We start from the raw sequence: 21337 nt of genomic DNA, 5'->3' as shown, positions 1-21337 counted from the left end.
CTGTCCAGGGGCTTGTTTCCTTATTTGTAAAATGAGGGTCAGGGGTGGATCTATGTTTTGTACAGCGCCAAACATCTACAATTGTAGGGCTGTATTTTAGAAAAAGAATACAAAATTATGTAATAAAGTCAATATTTATTTAGAATAAGAATATTAATAAATCATTACAGATTTTAAAATAATGACAAAACCACAAACATCACAGAATCCAAAAAAAAAGAATTACATTATTATTATTAACTTGCCTGCAAACCACTATAAGCTTTTTTTCTTTTTCTACTTTTTTTGCCTGCATACTCTTTGCCTCTTCGTATGACCACGTTGTATTATTTTTACAGAGATATTAGAAAAATAAATCAGCAAAAAAATAGTTTTGGAAAAAACTGATAACGTAGAAACTTTTAAAAATCAGTTTCATAACTCCTTACTACAAGTTCTTGCGCAAGTATTGCTTAGGAGTCCTCGGAGAGCTCGAGCCCTTTGATCTCCCATGGCTTAGTTTCTTCAGGGCTGACAGGGCAGCTCGGACTGACAGCCACCCTCGTTCCCCTCCCACCCATCGGACTAATAATATCCACCTCCCCGAAGCAAGGTGGACAGGGAAGGTGGTCTTGGCAGCCCGCTGGCCCCGCCCACGATCCCAGATCTACCACTAAGGCTCAAAGAGGGACTTTCAGGGTGGACTCGTGCGTCCGATGCAGGACTGAGGCTGTTAAGGCTTCCTCGCGTCCCTAGAGAATTCACTGAGCCTCCATAGGGGTTCTGAAGTTTAAGCTTCACTAGATTCACGGTAAATTGGCCCTTGTGACAGCGTTTTTCTATGTGTTCTCTGAATCTGTTTCCCCCTTTAACATTACATGACAAACCTAAAACCAGAATCTTGACACTTTTGCAGCGCTACCTCACGCGTTTTGCAGACTGCATTAGTTGCCCCGTGTTTGGGTGGGGCCTGCCCTCTTCCCTTTGTCCACTAGAGGCGGCTTTGAACCGCGACCCTTCCTTACTATGCAGGAAGAAGGCGGAGGTCTTTTGCAACGACGCTGGTTGGCGGCTAGAGTCCTGATCGACAAGGGAGTTAAGCAAATAGCTCTGAAGTAAGTAGTCGTTGTTTATGCACGTACAACCAATGGAAGGGCAGAAGTGCAACAAACAACCAATGAGGACTGGCCTTAGGCCAAATGCGGAGGCGGGGCTTCCTTCGAGGGGCGGGGACGCAAGGTAAAGAGTCTGGGGCGGACCCTGGGAGAGTCAGAAGCACATCCGGTGTTAGAAGAGCCGTGTGGGCTCCTGAGAGGCGGGTTAGAAGGTATGTCTGAAGCTAGGAGTGCGCAGGCTGGGAGTCAGAAATGGAAAGGTTAGCAGTTATTGCCTGAGAAAGAGGGGAAGTAGTCACCGTTTTCGGACGGACTGCATCCTGGGGGAACTGGGCCTTGCTCGGCCGCTGGACTCCGGAAAGATAGGCGGAGAGGGAAGAGAGGGAACTACAATCGCGCATGCGCAACTGTACCGTAGCAGGGGCGAGGCGGGGGGCGAGGTTGCCGGTTCTTTGCGCGGCGTCGAGGCGGGATTCTGCGCGTAAATGTTATCGTAGGTCCCCTTCTTGGCCTTCCTGCCCCGCCCAGGCCGCGTCCCTCCTTCTCCTCCACCCAAGTGTAAACTGCCTAGGCCTAGCCTCGATCCCTTGAATTCGGGGCGCGTTTCCTCGCCCCCGCCCCCCCCCCTTCCTTCGGAGGAGAATGAAAGCGAAACCTTATGGGTTTGTGGTCGTCCCAACCCCGCCAGACCGATTGCTGGCCTGACGGGAAGCCTCTGGCTAGGCCGCCTGTGGGTGAGGGGCGGGGGCTTGGACTCGGGAGTACCTGGTCCTACAGGCTGCCCTGTCACGGCGGGGCGGGTGATGTCACACTCTTCTGTGACACGCGAGGCACCTTAGTTACTTGGAAGCCAACAGCAGAGGCGGGAGGTGAGGAGAGATCAGGGCTAGGCCTGGTTTGCCAGCCCCACTGGGCAGCCCCGCTCTGATCTGATTGGTTACCTTTGGACAGGTGAGGTGGCTTTGGCTTTGCTGATCCTGGGCCTTGTGGGCGTCTTTCGAAAAGTTCGCTCAGGAAAGGCGTCATCGGGCAGTTTTGTGTTTTTTTTTTTTTTCTCCCTTGGACCTACTTGCTGGGGCTGTGGTATTTTTGTGTATTTATTAAGTGAGGAATTGCAGCCCGGTGCCTGCCCAGGTTGCATTGCCTGCCTCATCAGCCTTTCATTGACCAAACAACAACAAAAACCTTTCTGAACTTGAGACTCTGTTACAGCAATAGTTCAGTTGTGAGTGTGTAATCATGCAGAAGAGCTGACTGTGCCTGAAACACAGACAGAATTTCAAGGTTAGAGGTTAACGGCAAATGGGCTTTTCTGGTTACTTATTTATTTCAAGTTTATCTTTTGGTTGAATGTGTAGTTTAAGAGTTAGGTTCAGGAAAGATAAACGTTTCATAACCACATTTCTTATGGGTTCTGCAAACACCTTTCTGTAATTATTTGACTTATTCTCTTCGGTGTTTTCTTCTTCCTCGTCTAATGTTTTTTTTTTGTCCTTGCTTCAAGAGTATGTTGACATTTAGATTTTCTGCCATTTTCCTCCAGTGGAGTCAGAATGGTTGAATCCTTGACAAGTGCAGTCTGTAACTTGGATTCAGTGTTTCCCTTTTCCATTATTTTGTTGTGGAAACCTGGCTTAGTACCCTCTTTCTTTTCTCTTTTCTCTCCCTTCCCCCCCGTTGATCCACTGAAGTCTCACTCTCCTAAAGAATAGGAAAGGTAAAATTAATCCAGATATTTGGTCAGCCATTTCCAGGTTTTTTCCTGACATATGTGTATAGTTCATACTTAGTGTAGAAATACTGAAAAATACAGAAACGTATAAGAGGAATCAGGATATGTTTGTTGTCATAGTTGTTTTACAATTTCTCTTGACCGGCAGCTGAAACTGCTTTAAGAAAAATTTGCTTTTCTGCTGTAGGGTGTAATAGTATAAAGAGCACTAGAGTTTACCCTAACCTGTCCTGGCTCTACTGTTTAACTTTCTGATGTTCGTCAGCACTAATGTCTGTTTAATGTCCACTGTAGTGTTTAACATTTTACAGTAATTTCACAGAGATTTTTCTTATTGGCATTCAGTGAGCTTGGTAGGGAAGGTGTTAATCATCGTGCTGTCACAGATGAGGAAGTCTAGATGACCTTAGGTAAAGTGATTTCCCCAAAGTTACGTGGTAGAATATGATAGAATATGTAACTTCAAATCCAGTGCTCGTGATGCTATTATGTTACTTTTTTGAACTTTTTAATCTTCAGAGTGGTACTAATCATTCTTGTCCTTTCTTCATGTGTATGATGATCAAAGGGGATAATGTATGTACATAATAAAATGCTTTGAAAGTTGTGAAGTTTTATATAAATGCAGTCAGTGGTATTGTTTCAGGAGGTACCATTGCTGGCCTGAAGAGTTTCACTTTATTTCATAAACTCCCCAAGGGTATTAGTCTCCTCTGAGAAAACACTGAATATTCTCTTGATGCATTATCATGCTAAATTTTCCTTTGCTACTTTAATTTGGGTGTAGAATCTGGTAGAAATGTCTTTCACTCCACCTTGCTCTCCTCTAGAGTTACTAACCAAATTGCATGGAGTAGCTTTTATATTACACATACATATTTTTGTTTTCAAAAACAGTATTCAAACCAAGGAGAGAAAAACTGTAGACTGGCTTTTAGGGCCACTTGAATGACCCTTTAAGGTAAGTTCCTCTCTGAGCCAGCTGGGAAATGTTGATGTGTGGTTGCGACGCTTCATTAGATAGCATCTAGATTTACTCTGGAGATTTAAGTGTGGGGGATAGTGAGATGAATCAGATGCAGGCTCTTAAAGTGGTTACAACAAAATGTGTGAGAAAAGTTCCTGCACAATTAACTGGAATCCAAAACACTTGGGGGGAAAAGATCTTTAGGAATGAGGGTTGAGTCAGTGTGCCGTTTGTCCTAATCTATGCCTGCTCTCACTTGGGCTAAATATGATTTTTATTGGGGAGGGATTGCTGGTTTATCCTGGAGGATGATTATGTATTTAGGACATTGTGTCTGTCAAACAATTGTGCTTATAGTGAGGGAGATTTAATGTGTCAGCTTGATGCAAAAAAATAATTTATTGAAGGCAATAGGCATTCCATCTCCAGTTACTTGTTAGATTCTGAGGCAGCCTTCTAGAGATGCAGTGTTACCTGATCCAGGAATTTTGGTCCAAGTTAAGGAATGGGCTGGGACATCTGGAATTCACATCTAGGACAATCAAAGCCCAGCCCTAGCCGAGACAGAATTTCTTGGATTTCCTGAAACCAAACTGACCTGTCTCCTAGGGGTGGCAAGGAAAACATCAAGCTAATAAATAACCATATACTTCATCAAATTCTCTTCCACATCAGACGATCACTTAGTGGTTATTAGGCTGTCTCAAAACACCTTTGTGGTCCTGGGGGACAGGAGAGACAGTGTAAATGTACCAGCAGAGAGACATGCCATTTAAACCTTTTAATCAGTAGTAAGCTTAACCAAGTTCCTTTCAGTTCCAGTTTATAATTTTCCTAGACTCTCCCCTCCTGCCATTTAATTTTACTCTCTCATTGTGTAACTGTTAAGCCTTCAGGATATAGCTGTGCATTAATGATTGGATAATTTTTTTTTTTAAGTAAAATACAGAGTGTATATAAATTAGGTCTAAGATAAATGTCTTCTAAAACTAGACTTTAAAAAGGGAAAGCCACCACCTGTAGCCCTGTGAAGAGTGTGTTTGGAACATCTGTTAAATGAGTCTAAACATTTTTTTTTTTTTTAAAAGGGAAATCATGCACTGAGGCTATGAGAGTAATGAATTACATTAGTAACAACAATGATTAACATATTGAGCTGGTCTTAACTATGAAGCACTACTCTGAGCACTTTATTTGTATTCTCTCACTTAGTCCTGATTCCTATGAAGTAGGGGATATTAAGTGTTACTGTTTTACAAAAGAGGAAACTGAAGCACAGTGAGGTTAAGTGCCAGAAACTTGCTGCATCATACAGCGAAGGAAGTAGCCAGGGTTCAGAAGCAGCTGGCCATGTTAACCACTGTTCCAGGGACATGGTTGTACAGAGTCTACAAGCTATTCAGTAGGAAGAACTGCTAACAAAATTACTGCTCCACTCCCCCCCACCCACTTTTTTTTAAACCATGTGAGATTTTTCTTAAGTATCAATCAGATCCTTTTGGATGTGTGGGAACAGGATTCAAGATGGTTGAGTTACTACAACAGGAATGAAGAACCATATAATTCACACACTGGATGTTTAAATAAATGTGTGACCAGTGTTTCTTTGACTTGTTGGTTTAATGTTGTTAAATTGTATACACTGAGGCAGCTTCTCTGCTGGCTCCAAAAGGCAGCAAACTTTTCTTTTTCAAAGGCAAGGATTTTTTTTTTTTTTTAGTGAATGCTAAATGCATGATTGTTTTGCATAGCTTTTGGCCACTTGGTCATGTTTCATTTGCATTGTACTTAACAGGTGTTAGAATAAGATTGAGGAGAATTTTTTTTTTTTTAATTTAAGGCTTGTCTATTGATAATATGTTTTAGGACAGGTTAAGGAAGATTCTTAGAATAAAACAGGAGATTTAACAGTATGTGAGAACACATAGGTGTTCATTGATAAGACTATCTGACTCCTGTCTCCCTCTGCCTGCCCCTGCTGCCCTTCCTTCCTCAAACCAAAGCAGACCTCATGAATACCGACTCAAAACAATGTGTTTGCTTAAGTTTTTCTTGGTAGAACTATGCAATTTTTTTGGGTGTCTCTGGCAGAGAGGCTGACCTGGGAAATCACAGATAGTGACTTCCAATAAAGCTTTAGCAATGTATGCATGACCAACTTTGACACATTTTGGTATTCTGCCTTTCTAAGGATGAAAGCATAAAATGAGTCTCTAAATTTGTTTATGATTAACACTTGAACATTTACTTCTCATTTACAAATGCAGTGCAGGCAAATTTCCCACGAGTCTCAGAGGCACTGTCCACCTTCCTGTTTCAAATTGGAGTGTAGAACTGTGTGTGAGTTGGGGTTCAGAGTGAGAGAAACCAATGCTGGTGTCCATTCTGTAATGGGTTTCAATGTATGTTAGGAGAAATCCTTTATTGAGTACCTTTTCAGTTACTTGTATACTTTTCTCCTTTATTTGGTAAAATACACATAACATAAAAATTATCATTTTAATATGCTTTTACATTTCATTTATCTATTTTGATTGAGCCACTCGGCCTGCAGGATCCTAGTTTCCTGACCAGGGCCTGAACCTGGGTCCTTGGCAGTGAAAACATGGAGTCGCACCAGACTTCCAGGGAATTCTTTGTACTTAAAAAAAAACAAACTTTAAACAAAAGTTTTCACTTAACTGTGGGGGCACCTAGAATGTTAACCGAGTTTACTTGGTTAATGGTTTTGAATACTTCAAGCTGGGCTGAGAACTGACTGTTCCTGGGACTGAAAATACTTTTGGTATGGGAGCTATTTTTGAGTTATGAATGCAATTTAATCTTGTTCAGCTGAGTTTGCACAGGAACCATTGAATGTAGGTATCTTTTCTCTACAGCTTCTGAGCACAGGTGGTTAAGGCTAAGATTGAAAACTGGTATGTTTAGTCTTTCTGGCAAAACTTTGTAAGAACAGTTTTAACTCATTACTTGTCTGTATGTTAGTGTCTATTTGGAACAGACCAAGACGAAACCGTCATGTTTCCTTGATTCTAAGTCCTAACTTTTCTCCCCTTTGATTTTAACAGTTCTGAAGTTGTCATATACACCTTGTCATATTTATTAAATGTTTACTTTATTGCATTTTCCCCATAAAATTGCCACTACAATTGCTGTTTACCTTTGCATTTAGAAGATTTGATAATTACGTATTTCACTTAAATTTTAGAGTTGATTTAAAAAAATTTAGAGTTGATAGTAATGGTAGAAAACTGGTTTTATTTAATTAATTTTTTAATGATCTTAAATCACAAGACACTAAATCATGGAGAAATTCTTATTTGACACCTCCTTCCTTATGTTAACAACCTTTGATGACTTTGGTTTTTCCATCAGCAGTTTTAAGAGAGATAGTCAGTACCTCCTGGGAAATGCCAAAGAGCAAACTGCCATTCTCCCCTCCCACAATTTCCACTCATTGGGGTCTAGTTACAGAATGTTGCCCCTTTCTGACTAACAGCCTCCAGGGTATTTGAGGATTTAACCCCCCTCCCCATCCCCACCTTTAACTCTTGAAATTAGAAGCAAGTGGCAGTCTAGCTTTGTTATGAGTATGAGAAGCTTGGCTCTGAAGGTTGCTTCAGTGCTGTTGCAAGTTCTGTCTAGGGATGTCATTAGGGCACTTAATGGAAGCTTTAAACAAAGACACTTTCCAGATACTGGATTCTGCCATCCTGTAAGTGTGTTCTCTAGAGGGCGTATTCATCATGGTTATGGAAGGCTGTGGTTGGCCGTGCAACAGCCTGCAATCATTGCACCATCTCGATCGAGAGGGCCAGGGTCCCGTGACTTAGAGGTGAGGGGAATGGCTTTAGTAGGTTCTTCAGCTTCTCATTGTCTCCATCCTTAAGAACAAATCTGATAGTGTTATTAAGGTGAGTAGGGATGCTGGTAAGAAAGGAAAGAGGAAATCAGAGGAAGCAAGCCAGTCATTGTAGTTGTTTTTATTTGTGAGAGAGAACCTCAGGAAACAAATGGTAGCAGTGCATGTGAACTCTTAAGGATGGCCCAGGATTCCTCAGGAAGTCAGTTTGGGGATTGTAACTTAAAAAAAGTTTCCTTCTTTGTTTCTCAAAGAAACAAAATGTCTTTTAAAGGGGCAAGTTACCTGCTGAAAAAATGGAAATCGATTGCTGGTAATGAAACCGTGTGGGCAGAAGATGAGTTTGTCCCCTTTAAATTGGTTGCATATGATTGTGAATGTAATCTAGAAGGAAATATGTAAAAATGAAAATGGTGGTGTTAGGGCAGTGGGATTTTCAGATAACTTTCATTTTTCCAAAGTCGTATGTTGCTGTTTTTCATAACAAATACCTATGGCTGATTCATGTTGACGTTTGACAGAAAACAACAAAATTCCGTAAAGCAATTATCCTTTAGTAAAAAGTAAATAAATTTTAAAAAAATTAAAAGAAAGTTGTTTGTTAGGTTGTGTGTCCCTGTGTGTTTCAGATAACTTTTCTTATATCCTTGATTCCACAGAGCGGAGGCTGTGTCCCACAGACAGTAGCATCATGAATATATTTGATCGGAAGATCAACTTTGATGCACTCTTTAAATTTTCCCACATGTAAGTGCTTTGACCTTGACTGTGCTTCCTTTTACGTTTCCTTTTTTATCTTTTTTCTTTTCCTTTTCCTGGTGTATTAACTTGCATGTATGAACTAACATTAACTTTGCTAGAGTCCAGAGGATCTGATAAAAGCATCCAAACTCTTAAGGGCTGCTGTGTGGTCACTGGAAAGCCAGTTAGTTATTACAGTTTGGGCACTGATTGTTAATTCTGGGCTTTGGGGCCTTCCTCAGAATTTAAGATTTTCTATTTTTTCTTTATTGTATTAAAACTTTCATATATTCCCTGAGAAGAAGGGAAATTATCCTTAGCTTAGAAAATAGATTGGTCCTGGAGTGATGGCCATTATTAACCTTCTTTCCTAGAACCCCCTCGACACAGCAGCACCTGAAGAAGGTTTATGCCAGTTTTGCCCTCTGTATGTTTGTGGCGGCTGCGGGGGCTTATGTCCATGTGGTCACCCATTTCATTCAGGTAAGAGCAGTTTTCTCCTCTAGTTGCTGTGGCATAAATTGCATTAGGAAGAAACTAGCTCAGCAGGGTGGTACAAGCCTGTGTCTCTCCTTAGTCCTTTTCAGCATTTTGGGATCTGCACCCAGACAAGTGAAAGTGAAAATCGCTCGGTCATGTCCGACACTTTGTAGACCCCAAGGACTAGACAGTCCATGGAATTCTCCAGGCCAGAATACTGGAGTGGGTAGCTTTTCCCTTTTGCACGGGGTCTTCCCAACCCAGGGATTGAACCCAGGTCTCCTGTATTGCAGGTGGAGTCTTTACCAGCTGAGCCACAAGGGAAGCCCAAGAATACTGGAGTGGGTAGCCTATCCCTTCTCCAGCAGATCTTCGCAACCCAGGAATCGAACAGGGGTCTTACTAACAGCTATCAGGAAAGCCCAGCCAAAACCAGTCATAAATCAGGACATGCAGAGCCATTTACTTTTTCTGGCAGTTATGTCCTCCCTAGATACTGAAAACAGGATGTCTTGACCCTGACACTGAAGGCTGAGCTGCTGACGTAGGAGGCCCCCACCCACTGAGTAGAGACTTGACGTGCATGCTGGGGTGACTTTGCACAGTAACCTTTTTATCTGTTCTTCCATTCTTCCTCTTTTTGCCTAAGTGACTGGAGTACTTGGATACAAAACACTGATTGTATGTTTAATTTCCAGGAGAGACAGGGTTGAGACCTTTAAGGACTTGGTCCATTTTATTCGATGATACAACATTCATTTTCCTTTGTTGAGGGAGAGTTTGAGTTTGGCTAGCAGCAATAAGAGGAACAGTTGAGGAATAACCAGGAAGTTTGAGGCTCACTAACCAAGACTGGTCCCTTTTGGAGTTGTCCTTTTTAGTGTAAATATGGAGATGTACTTGTGTTGGCATTTGCCACAGCTGGGAAGTGGCATGCTCAGACACCCCTGCGCTCAGGCATCTCCTGGCAGAAGCTGTGTGAAAAATTACTTTGGACACTCAAAGATAGAGCTTTGATCCTTCGAGTTTAGACCAAAACATTGTACCTTTTAGGCGACAGTGGCCCTTTTGGTTTCTAGTCGTGTTGGCTTTTTTGAGTGAAACACAGTCATCCTCATTATTTGTGGATTCCATATTTGTGAATTCACCTACTTGCCAAGATTCATTTGTAACTCTAAAATCAGTCCTTGTGGTGCTTTTGTGGACTTTCGCAGCCATGTACAGAGTGGCAAAAAATTCGAGTTGTCCACTGCACTATGTTCTGGCTGAGGTTGAACAAAGCAACACTGCCTTCTTTCAAGCTGTCATACTGTCAACAAGTGTCCTTTTCATAGTCTATGTAGTGCCACATTTTTTGCATTTTTATCATTTTTCTTGGTGATTTTGATGTTTAAAATGGCCCCAGGCATAACGTCTGGTATTGCTCAATGCAATACTGTGATGTGCCTTCTAGAGAAAATACGTGTGTCAGATAAGCTTTATTCAGGCATGAATTACAGTGCTGCTAAACACAAGTTCTGTGTAAAAGAGTCACTACTACATACCCAAGTGTCTTTAACCAGAAAACACACGTTCAGTAAGGTTTTGTATTTTATTTAGACCAGTTGATAAAAATGTTGACAAGATGCTCTAAAGAACTTAAACCTTTATTTCCTCCAGGAGCATTTGTTGGGTATCACTGATTCCTTGCTCACAGTGACTGTGTAGAACATAACTACTGTGAACACTGAGGATCAACTCTACCTTTAAAAGAAGGAAGGAACTTCAGTGTCTGCATACATCTTTAATGATTTTTCTCTGTCTCTATTGCCTGTTACTTTTCCCATTTGCTTTAAAAAAAAATTTTTTTCTCTTAAACTAATGCATGTTCACCGTAGAGAATTTAGAAAACAGATTCGTTATAAGAAAGAAATATAAAACCATGTAATCCCATCACCCTAAAATAATTTTTAACATATTGGTTCTTACTCTGTCTCAGTTCATTCAGGCTGCTATAACAGAATACCATAAATTGGGTGGCTTAAACAAGAAACATTTCTCACAGTTTGGTAATTCCATGATCAAAGCACTGGCAGATTTGTTGTGTGGTGAGGTCTTGCTTCCTGTGTAAACAGCCACCTTCTGTATCCCCACATAGTAGAAGGGGCAAAGGAGCTCTGGAATCTTTTATAAGATCATTAATTTCCCTTCACAAAAGCTCCACACTTACGACCTAATCACTTTCTGAAGACTCCACCTCCAAATACCATTACATTGGGGATTGGGATTTAAACATGAATTTTGGGGGGTACACAGTCATTCAGTTCTTCTCTCTATCTCTATGTATATTTGTGTGTGTATGTTTTAAAGGGATCAAAAAGAGGTCATTCCTACTTATTCTGCAGATTGGAATGTTCTTTAAGCACTTGTCATTTTGATTCATCTTTTCTATTTCTTGGGCAAGACTCATAATTTGACTTGGGTAGTTATAAGTTGATGGACTGCCTCCAGCATCCATCATGGTCCTAACCCTGTCCCACAAGGCTTTTGGTTTTTCTCCTCTGCCTTCACTGCCTTTTCCACTGCCTCCAGGTTAGGATCAAATATTAGGAAGTTCAGGTGAATATTTTAACCCAGTAAAGTCTCCCGCAAGATAAATTTGATACTTTCAAGTATCTAATTATTGACTCTGGATCTGACAGGCTGGCCTGCTGTCTGCCTTGGGCTCTTTGGGGTTGATGATTTGGCTGATGGCAACACCTCACAGCCATGAAACTGAGCAAAAAAGACTGGGACTTCTGGCTGGATTTGCTTTCCTTACAGGTATGTTTGGGATGGCTCTGATTTTGAGGGAGGGACACTGTATTTTAGTATCTCTCTAGACCAAGGCCCGAGATATGTATGTATTCTGATGCATCCCAGCTGGCACACTGTATTATTCTATCTTGTATTTGAGTATGTCTTGTATTACTTTCTTATTTCATATAAGTGCATCTTGCTCCCCCATCCAGAGGGTAAGCTGTTTGTGACTCGTGACTGGGATTTCTACTTTTGTATCCAAAAATAAGCATTTGTGTGCTTGAATGAATGAAGTTTAAGAGCTTAGGTAGCATGGCTTGTTAACAGCGGACATGGGACTAAACAGCGGCCTGAGAATCTGACTTAATTAAGGACTCAATGCTGACAACTTTCGTAGGAGCATCTGTTCTGAATCTTGCAGACAGTTCATTAAAGCCATACGTCGAGATTCATCCTACGGGCACTTTGCTGATTCTCAAGAAAAGAAGTACAAGTACAGCTCTTCTAGAACAATCATTAAGGAAAACAGTTCAAGCTACATAGTAAAAATACTCGCAGAGCAACATTTGGGTTAATACAACTTGTCCTGAGTGTGTCTAATCTATACAGTGTTGAAGAAATTGCAGAAAGGAAGGGATTTAGAGATCAGATTTTTAGATCAGGAAAAGCTGGTTTTTGAAAGTGTTAAAGAGGTGGGATGAGCAGAAGGAGAGGGCATGGCCAGAGCAGAGGAAGTGTTGGAGCTGGGACCGGTTTCCCTCCTGTTGGCAAGTGTCCACCTGCAGAACCGGTCTGGCTTAACCGGTCTGGCCTTTTCTGCTACACAGGGAGTCAGTCTGCATGACTACAGGTTGTTGGCCACTTTTCACCACTTTGCTCTTTATCCTTTTCTTCTATTCTGATTCCCGATCTGGCCCACATTACAGTCTCACATCACTGCTCTTCAGAGTTTTTCAGCCTTACAGTTTACTTGACATTGTTTGAAATGCCTGCTTCATTTTTCCTAATCTCTGTTCTTCCTGGGTCATCCATGATTTTCAGCCAAGGACTTGGTATTGCAGCTCTGTCCATAAATAGCTCAGTCAAGTATACGTTCTCTGGAAAACAGTTGAGGATGGAAGGGAGGGAGACTGAATTATCTTGGTCCACATGTTTTGTTTTCTAGGACTGTAGGCGTGCCCATGCTATTGATTAATCCTTCAAGAATTGGTGTTTATGCTGTGTTCTGGGGCTTTTTGTTTTCTAGGAGTTGGCCTGGGCCCTGCTCTGGACTTGTGCATTGCCATCAACCCCAGGTAGCTATGTTAGTAGTGTCTTAGGTCTTTCTACCTTAATGAAGATACCTTCTAAACAAAGGTTGTATACCCGTAGCCCTTGATGTAACGGTCTTTTCCTTTAACAGCATCCTTCCCACTGCCTTCATGGGCACAGCAATGATCTTCACCTGCTTTACCCTGAGTGCACTCTATGCCAGGCGCCGTAGCTACCTCTTTCTAGGAGGTATGTATGGGCTGGAAAACAGGAAGAGGGTTTCTGCTTTAGCCAAAATTCTGCCTGGGACCCTTTCCCTCCCTCCCAACTTGTAACTGTTGGGTTGAGAATGAAAGCCTTTGTTTTTGGGGGGAAAGTAAAGAATGGCTTTAATGAGATTGCTGAAGTTTGTGTTAGCTTTTCTCAAGGTAGCTTTTTGTCTTCCCTTCCAGGTATCTTGATGTCGGCCATGAGCCTGATGCTCTTGTCTTCCCTGGGGAACCTTTTCTTCGGATCTGTTTGGCTTTTCCAGGTAAGATTTGCGTATAACTTTCCAGTTCCCATTTACCTTGTGTTTCTTTCTCTTGCTTAATCCCCTAAAACCAGGATAGAATCCTGGTTTTTTGGAGGATAGAATCCTCCAAAACTCTGTTTTCATGGAGCAGTGCTCTTGAAGCCTCCCCACTCACCCTCCCAGAGTGGAGCCTTCTGCCGCAGGTCAAAGTACAGACTGAACAGGGGTTGGGCATTGCAGTGGAGATGATGGTTTGCTCAGAAGTCATTTTTCTAAAACCAGTCCAAAAAAAAATAAATAAATAAAACCAGTCCAGCAGTGGCTTCTTGTTAAAATGATTGAAGCTCTTTCAGTGACCTAAAAAAAAAAAAAGTGCAGAATTGTGCTTGGGAAGGTAATACAGTCTTCGTTGTGGGCTTCATTTTCCATGAATGTTGATGTCTGTAGGGTTAGTGTTTGATGTACTTTGAAGTGACCAAGGACCAGAGAGGGGTATGACTTTTTCTCTGCAATGTCTACCACATGGTAACATCTCATTCTTCTTTTGCCAGGCAAACCTGTATTTGGGGCTGGTGGTCATGTGTGGCTTTGTCCTTTTTGATACTCAACTCATTATTGAAAAGGCTGAAAATGGAGATAAAGATTATATCTGGTGAGTGTGAAAATAGTCTTTAATAAGTATGGAGGAGGCGGCTACTCTTCAATGGCTCTTTTCTGAATCTCTGGGATGATCTTTTGTCTGACTCACCTTTCTTGGCACATTGGTAGGAATAAGAGTGGACCGGGTGGCACTGGCTGACTTACGCGGCCAACCTACAGGGGAATACATGATGGAATATCCAGGGTTTTGGAATTATGCATCAGAAAGCATTGTCTTTCTCAGTTCCTGAAAGACATCAGATTTTTAAAGTTAGACTATTGATAGATATTTAATTATCCTTACTTTGAATAGACTTTGAATAGTGGTTACCCCTAGGCAGACAAGAGGGAGAGGAATCTTCCATGTTTTACTCTTTATACTGTTGTAGTCTTTAAACCATTAACAATGACAAGAAGATATGTATATAATTTTTTTTTTTAATGTAATCCTCTCATAGTCTCAACTAGGTAGTTCAGGGTTCAGACTTAAACCTCTACAGTCTAAATTTTCTTTTTTCTGTGCTCCATGGCTTCACAGAGTTAAAGAGGGTCTCAGACAATAGAGTTTTACTTAGTTGGTGGTAGGGTGCTGGTGAGGTTGACTCTTGGGGTTGGGGTGAGGTTTTTATGTCCTGTACCTTTGTGGGCTTGTGGATAAAGACAAGTGGGAAGTGCAGTTTGTAACCTGGTTCTTCTCTTTCAGGCACTGCGTTGACCTCTTCTTAGATTTTGTAACTCTCTTCAGAAAGCTCATGATGATCCTGGCTATGAGTGAGAAGGTTAGCACCACCCGAAGAGGAAGGACTGGCTCCTGAGCTCAGCATCCGTGTGTCCTTCAAACCTGAGAACGTGCTCACACAGTTTGTGGGTCCAGGGTACTTGTAAGGCAGGCTGCTGAATATGAGTTAAACTAGAAGTCGTTAGCTGTTGGATAAAAAGGAACAAGTAAAGACAATTCCTTTTTTTTTTTTTAGAAAATGTCTCCCCAAGATTAGTATCAGAAGGAAAAGAGCTTCATTGGCAGCAAGAAACAGTTACTGTATATGAAGAATTTAAAGGCTATAAAGATAGCTTTGACTCAAAAAGACATATCCTAGAGGATTTGGATAATATTGACAGCCAGCTTTTTTTATCTTTATTTCAGAAATAGGCCAGTTTTATCCATTTGTTGGTCTAATTTTTTTTTTTCCAAGAGAGGAATTGTATGTAGGGTTAGTGAGGGGCGAACATTGTCCACTCCGGTAGTAGGGGAACAGCTGAAAGCGCAAGCCTTTCTTTACAGAACTTAAAATGGAACAAGTGACAGTGCAGTAGTGGTGGATGCTCGTAACTGGATGGGATTTGTGGTCTTCTGTCTCGTCTGTGCCACGAATGGACCGAGCACGAAGCAGGTCTCCTAGTTTTAGTCCAAACAACTCGCCTTTCTTTCACGTAATTATACACTGGGCCTCCATCCCAGTGCAGTGAAGAGTTTGGCTGGACTGGATCATTTTGAACGTTGGCTTATGCCCAGGATTTATGTTTCCGTCTCAGGCCTAATGGAAAGTTGGTCTTGGCCTCTCAGTTAGTTCTTTTAGGATAGACTGCCAGTCTGCAGCTTTTGGTGGTTGGGATCTGAGCTGTCACGGTTGTGAGTAGCCAGGAGTGGTCAGGCAGCATACCTAGCTTCACATGGGGTAGAAGCGGGAGCAAGTGTGTAGCCTTTATTCTTGTCAAGTCTGGCAATTTGGGGGACCACCAGCAGAAGACGGTTAAGCTTTAGCTCCTCCTACACTAAAGTAGCTTCTCTCTTTCCGTCTTACTGTACCTAATCAAAGTCAGTCAGCTGTTGGCTCACCCAAGAGTTTTAGCTTAACTGTCAACACCAGAAGTTAATTAGGTCGTTTTCCTCCATTTCTAGGATAAGAAGAAGAAGAAGTGAAGCAGCCATCCAGCCTTCCCCAGTTTGACTTCCTCTCCCTCAGCCCCTCATTTCCTCTTTGCACACATTACAGGTGGCGTGTTCTGTGATAATGAAAAGCATCAGAAAAGCTTTTGTACTTTGTGGTTTTCTCTATTTTGAATTTTTTGATCCAAAAAACTGATTAGAATATAGTTTGGAGTTTGGCTTCGTATTCCTGGGGTTTTTCCCCGCCCCCGTTTTCTGACAGCCCCCATGCCTAGCCTCTTCCTCTGCTCAAGCAGCCAGCCCACCGTGATAAGGAGCGGGGTCTGCAGCAAAGGCAAACTCCAAGAATCCGCTCTCCGGTCAAGCTTCACCAAGTGGACCCAGACTGTTTGGTAAAGACGCCTCGGCCCTTCCTTCCTCAGCGGTGTTTGGTTTGTGCACAGTTCCTGTGGGACTAGGCAGTGTGTTTTCCACTGGAAAGATTGCTGGTCCCATTGTTACTTGGGCTTATTGTATCTGAGCTGTCAGCCCCTACAAGGAAAACGAAAAGCCTCTTCTGGTGGATGCTGAGCTTCCTCTGAGCTGCCCAAGTCACCGCTGGTCTGGCAAACACACCTTTCTGCCTTGCTATCATAAAAGGAATGTGGATTTTTGTGTGTTCCCTTCCCAATCACTTATCTGATCCTCAGGGAATCTGCGTGCTTTCCATCCATGGGGTGGGAGGATTTCAGTACAAAGGGAAATTCTTGTCAGGCATTTATGAAAGGCTGATTATGTATGGCAAGATACAGAAAATTCAAACTGTCCCAGTCTTTTTTTTTTTTTTTTTGATCACTATCTTAATTACTGAGTGGCCTCTATTAGGTGACTATCCAGGAGAGGAAGGATAAGAAAGGGGCATGGTTGAGCCTCTAGGGTGATTGTAACTAATCCTGCCAGACAAACCCAGATAAGGACCCGCTTGAGGCAGGAGAGAGCAAAATCTCCACTAACTGCATCTTTTCAGACCAGGGGAACCAGCTGTGATGACTCCGGAGGCCATGTTCAGAACAGTCTGTAGGTGCATTTTTGTCTTATCCAAACTGAGCACTAATAAGTAGTGTCAGGCCAGAGATTAGGGGCAGTCGATAAATGTCCGTTTTACAGATGCACTTTTAGGTTTTGGTCTGTTCACCGGTTTCTAGAAATCTGCAGCTGCCTTTAGGCAGGGGCCGGGCGACCAAACCTGATTTCCTGCAACTTTGTGTTTGGAAGTGTAGGGGGCCGTACTAACGGGGGTCACCAGCTCCTCCCCGAGAGCGGCCACAGTCAGCTGGCACAGAACGGCAGGCAGCCTTGGGAGTGGTGGTGTCTCTGGCTGTTCACAGAGCTTCGGCCTAAGGAGGGCTGGAGCCATCTAAAACTCATTCCTCGTAGGACACCATTTTTGGCTTGTTCACAACCAGTATACAGTTTGACCCAGTGGCTGCTGGCTCACAGTGTACCACATCACTATACCCCATGAGACAGTTGTGTTGGCAGGCCGTGTGGTTCCTGGAGTGGCATGCCACCCGGAAGAATGGCTTGCTTCTGCAGAGGATACTGCTCTCTGAGCTGCTGTCCCAGCTTGTCACTTGAGAATTTACCAGAAGGGATTTCCTTCCTATCAACCCCCCACTAGCAACTCTCCATAAATTTGTTGATTCTCTGCTAGGCCTGAGAATCTGTTAAATCTCCTGAAGCCAAACTCCACCTCTTGTGCTTTTTTGCTTGGGATTAAAGGAGTTTTTCTTTAGAAACAGTGCCAAGAATGACAAGATATAAAAAACTACTTTTAAAAAAAAATGCCTAACAGGTTTTTAATACAGTAATCACTGTAGTTATCACTTTCTTTTCTAGTTCCTTGGTTTTCAGCTCAGGCTGCATTCTCTAACTCATACTGTGAAGACAAAGGTGTTTTTGATTCAGAAATATATGAAATCTACATAGTCTTAATTTGTAAAAAATAAAATTCCTTAACCTTTTCTGGTGTGTGTGTGTGGAATTCAAGGCTACAGCTGAGTTTGAGGTGCTGTCGACTTACTGTTCTTAGGGCTGGGAGTGGGACAGGGTTAAGTTTCTGCTCTAGGTATCAATAAAAACAAAGAGACCCCCACTTAGGCCTCCCATTCTTGTAGACCCGGCTTGCCACAAATGTTGGGAATATTCTCTGTTCCATACACAGCCCAGGCCTTTTTCTTGTCCTCTTCCACCCAGCCTTTATTGTAGGGAGTTTATGGCAGCAGCATGTATAGCTGGTTCCAGTATTACAGCCAAGCTTTGAAGTTTGAGGATGCATACTGGAAAAAGGGTTTCCATGGTGGCTCAGACGGTAAAGAATCCACCTGCAATGCGGGAGGCCTGGATTTGATCCCTGGGTTGGGAAGATCCCCTGGAGGAGAGCATGGCAACCCACTCCAGTGTTCTTGCCTGGAGAATCCCCATGGACAGAGGAGCCTGGCGGACTGCAGTCCATGGCATTCCAGAGTCAGACGCAGCTCAGCACAGCGTCACAACCCACTCATTATGCAAGTATTCATGGTCACCTACTGGGCCAGGCTCTGTTCTTGATGCTAGAAATCAATGAAAATATAAAAATCCTCGTCTTCATAGTGTTCATGTATACCATTAAAAGCCAAAATATGCATTCCAGTTGCTCCATTTTGGCTCGCTCGCCCTCTGCTCGTCACCCTGTTTGGAAAAAGCTCCCTCTTAGTCTGAGTCCTGGCTAAGGCTCCAGCTGAGGTGGAGCAGGAAATGGGAGGGGCTTCAAGGGATAGTTCCCCACCCCCTATCTTTGTAACCAGAGCAGGGCAGTGAGCTCCCTTTTATTTTAGCCTCCCAACCTGCCCACCAGTCACAAGTTAAAATTTTAAGAGGTGACATAGCTACTCATTCCGGGCCTAGCAGGCCTGCAGACTGAATTAGAGTGGGGAAAGTCTTGGTGGACATCAGAAGTGGAAAGATGTCTGTTGGGACAGGAGACAGTCTCCTGACCAGGCAGGGAATCAGGGCGTCCACTCGGCACCAGGTAACAGGCTCCATGCTGGGGGTAAAGATGGATAAGGCACTTGCTATCCAGACACCACAGTGGAGCAGCGCAGGAAGCCACATGCAGACATGAAGTTCTTATGTGGAAATGCAGGGCCATGGGACAAGATAGACAGAGCCCTGTGCCCTGATTCAGAGAAAAGTGTGTAGGAGATGATATGTGAGCAAAGGTGAGATCTCGAAGATAGAGTCAGAGGTTAAGATGGGCAGTACTGGGAATGGGCCTTTTCAGGTCAAGAGATTAGTATGAGAAAATGCACGGGAGTGTGATTCAGCATGGGGTGCACTGGGAGCCGCAGTGGCTCGGTTGTGCATTTTGAGAGGACCAGGAGGACAGGGGGAGGAGGAAGTGAACTAACTCAGGGCCTGCCTTTGGGTGCTAAGGCTCTGGCTCTGTCCTGAGGGCAGCTGAAAGCACTGAAGAGCTTTGAGGGAGGGAGTGGTTGGAATTTTTTTTTTTTCTCGTTTATTTTTATTAGTTGGAGGATAATTACTTTAAAATATTGTAGTGGTTTTTGCGTATTTCAGGTGGCTACAGAGTAGAATGGGGAAGAGGCTAGTTGAAAGGCAATTATTACACTAGCGCCCAGATGTGGTCTCTCTCACGTGTCAGTAAAAGGAAGCAGAGCTCCTTGGAAAGATGGTGCTTAGAGGTCGGCCCAGGAAATGTACAAAATCAACCTGGAACATAATGTTATGCCAGAAAGCAAAGGAACTATCAAAGATGACTACTGCAGTATCATTCAGAAGGACTCAGGGGCTAAAGAGGCTTCTCCTAGCCAAAGATGGGATAATTTGAGCATCAATAAGAATTATAAGAGCAAAGGGTTGAAATCAAATTTTTTAAACCCATAAGTTCATGATGATATTTTAAAATATTGGTCACTTTTGGTGGATGCTAGCTGCTGCTGCTAAGTGCTTAGTCGTGTCCGACTCTGCAGTCCCATGGACTATAGCCCGCCAGTCTCCTCTATCCTTTCTTTTCTGTATAAACTGTACTTAAGGGTAATCAAAAATAAGCTCAACTTTCTCTCTATAGAAGTATTCCAGCTAATAGATGAAGAAATTAGAGGATTGATGGTTTAGCCGCTAAGTCGTGTCCAACTCTTGCGACTGCATGGGCTGTAGTCCGCCAGGCTCCTCTGTTCATGGGATTTCCCAGGCAAGAATACTGGAGTGGGTTGCCATTTCCTTCTCCAGGGGATCTTTATAGAAAAGACAAGCATAGGAGGACTATGTAAATGACATTATGGGGAGGTGGACAGCAAAATCTAGTAAAACTCTAAGGACAAACAACCCGGTTTCTTTAAACAACAAAAAGATGAAGAAGCAAGAACAAAAAAAAAAGGAGGGAAAGAAACCTAGAGGTTAAGAGTTATGAGTCAGGAAAGGGGTGGGGAGAGAGGTGAGGGGAGAGGTCACATGTACGCCTATGGCTGATTCACGCTGATGTATGACAAAAACCATCACCATATTATCATTATCCTCCAATTAAAGAAAAGGAGTTTGAGCCCTACCAAGAAAATGCAGTGATGTAAAACTGAATTAGATCCTAATTCAAATAAACCAATTGTGAATGAGAGACACGTGGGGCAACTTCAACCTGTGGTTAACATTCTCCAGGATGCCTCCCTCCCCCTAAAAAATTCCTGGCCTGGTATTCACACCCTGTATACATTGAAGCAGGCTGGTACAGATGGAGGGAGGAACACCACAGAAGTGTGTGCGATTTATGAAGCTTGGTCATGAAAGGCATTGCAGCTTCCTCCTTGGCTCCCTGGTTCACTAGCTCTGAGCAAAACCAGGCACAGGTTCTGAGGTGGCTCAAGCTGCCAGGTGGTGAGCCCTCTCAGGAGAGGACCTGAGTCTCCAGTCAACAGCCAGCTCTGACTTGCGAGCCAGTCTGAATGAGCCACCTGGAAAGCAGATCCTGCAGGACCTATCAACCTTTCAAGTGACAGCAGTTTCAGGAGACACAGACCCAGAACTAGCTAAGCTGCTCCTGAATTCCTGACCCACAGCAACCGAGTGACAATAAATGTTGTTGCTTTAAAACACTAGTTACACAGCAATAGATAACTTACACCAACCTGGACTAGATAGTTGATGATTTAAAGAAATATTGCTAATGCATAATGCTAATCACGTAATTGTGATGATTTTTTTTAAAGTTATCTTTTAGAGATGCATACAGAAGTATCTATAGATGTATTAACATACTGCCTGAGATTCACTTCAAAATAATGCAGTTGGGTGGCAGCAGGGAGTGGAGGGCATAGATGAAGTGAATGGTCATGAGTTTATGTTGGTTGTATCTGGGCT

The 21337-nt window shown here is 42.9% G+C and overlaps 1 protein-coding gene across 2 annotated transcripts; it reads left to right on the top strand.

The window, feature by feature from the left end:
- The first annotated feature begins 1216 nt into the window (after positions 1-1216).
- On the top strand, positions 1217-17949 carry TMBIM6 (transmembrane BAX inhibitor motif containing 6). 2 transcript variants are annotated; one of them, XM_061128288.1, is made up of 11 exons: positions 1217-1306; positions 8315-8402; positions 8771-8879; positions 9170-9217; positions 11558-11678; positions 12901-12949; positions 13057-13154; positions 13358-13437; positions 13971-14071; positions 14762-14837; positions 15959-17949. In XM_061128288.1, exons 2-11 carry the CDS (start codon positions 8347-8349, stop codon positions 15977-15979), a joined length of 759 nt encoding a protein of 252 aa, XP_060984271.1. In that variant the 5' UTR covers positions 1217-1306; positions 8315-8346; the 3' UTR covers positions 15980-17949. The 2 variants fall into 2 exon arrangements, with proteins under 2 accessions (XP_060984271.1, XP_060984282.1); XM_061128299.1 differs by lacking the exon at positions 9170-9217.
- The last annotated feature ends 3388 nt before the right edge of the window (positions 17950-21337 follow it).

This window comes from Dama dama, chromosome 3, assembly GCF_033118175.1.
Source record: "Dama dama isolate Ldn47 chromosome 3, ASM3311817v1, whole genome shotgun sequence".
NCBI lineage: Eukaryota > Metazoa > Chordata > Mammalia > Artiodactyla > Cervidae > Dama > Dama dama.
This window is presented reverse-complemented; position numbering and strand designations above follow the sequence as displayed.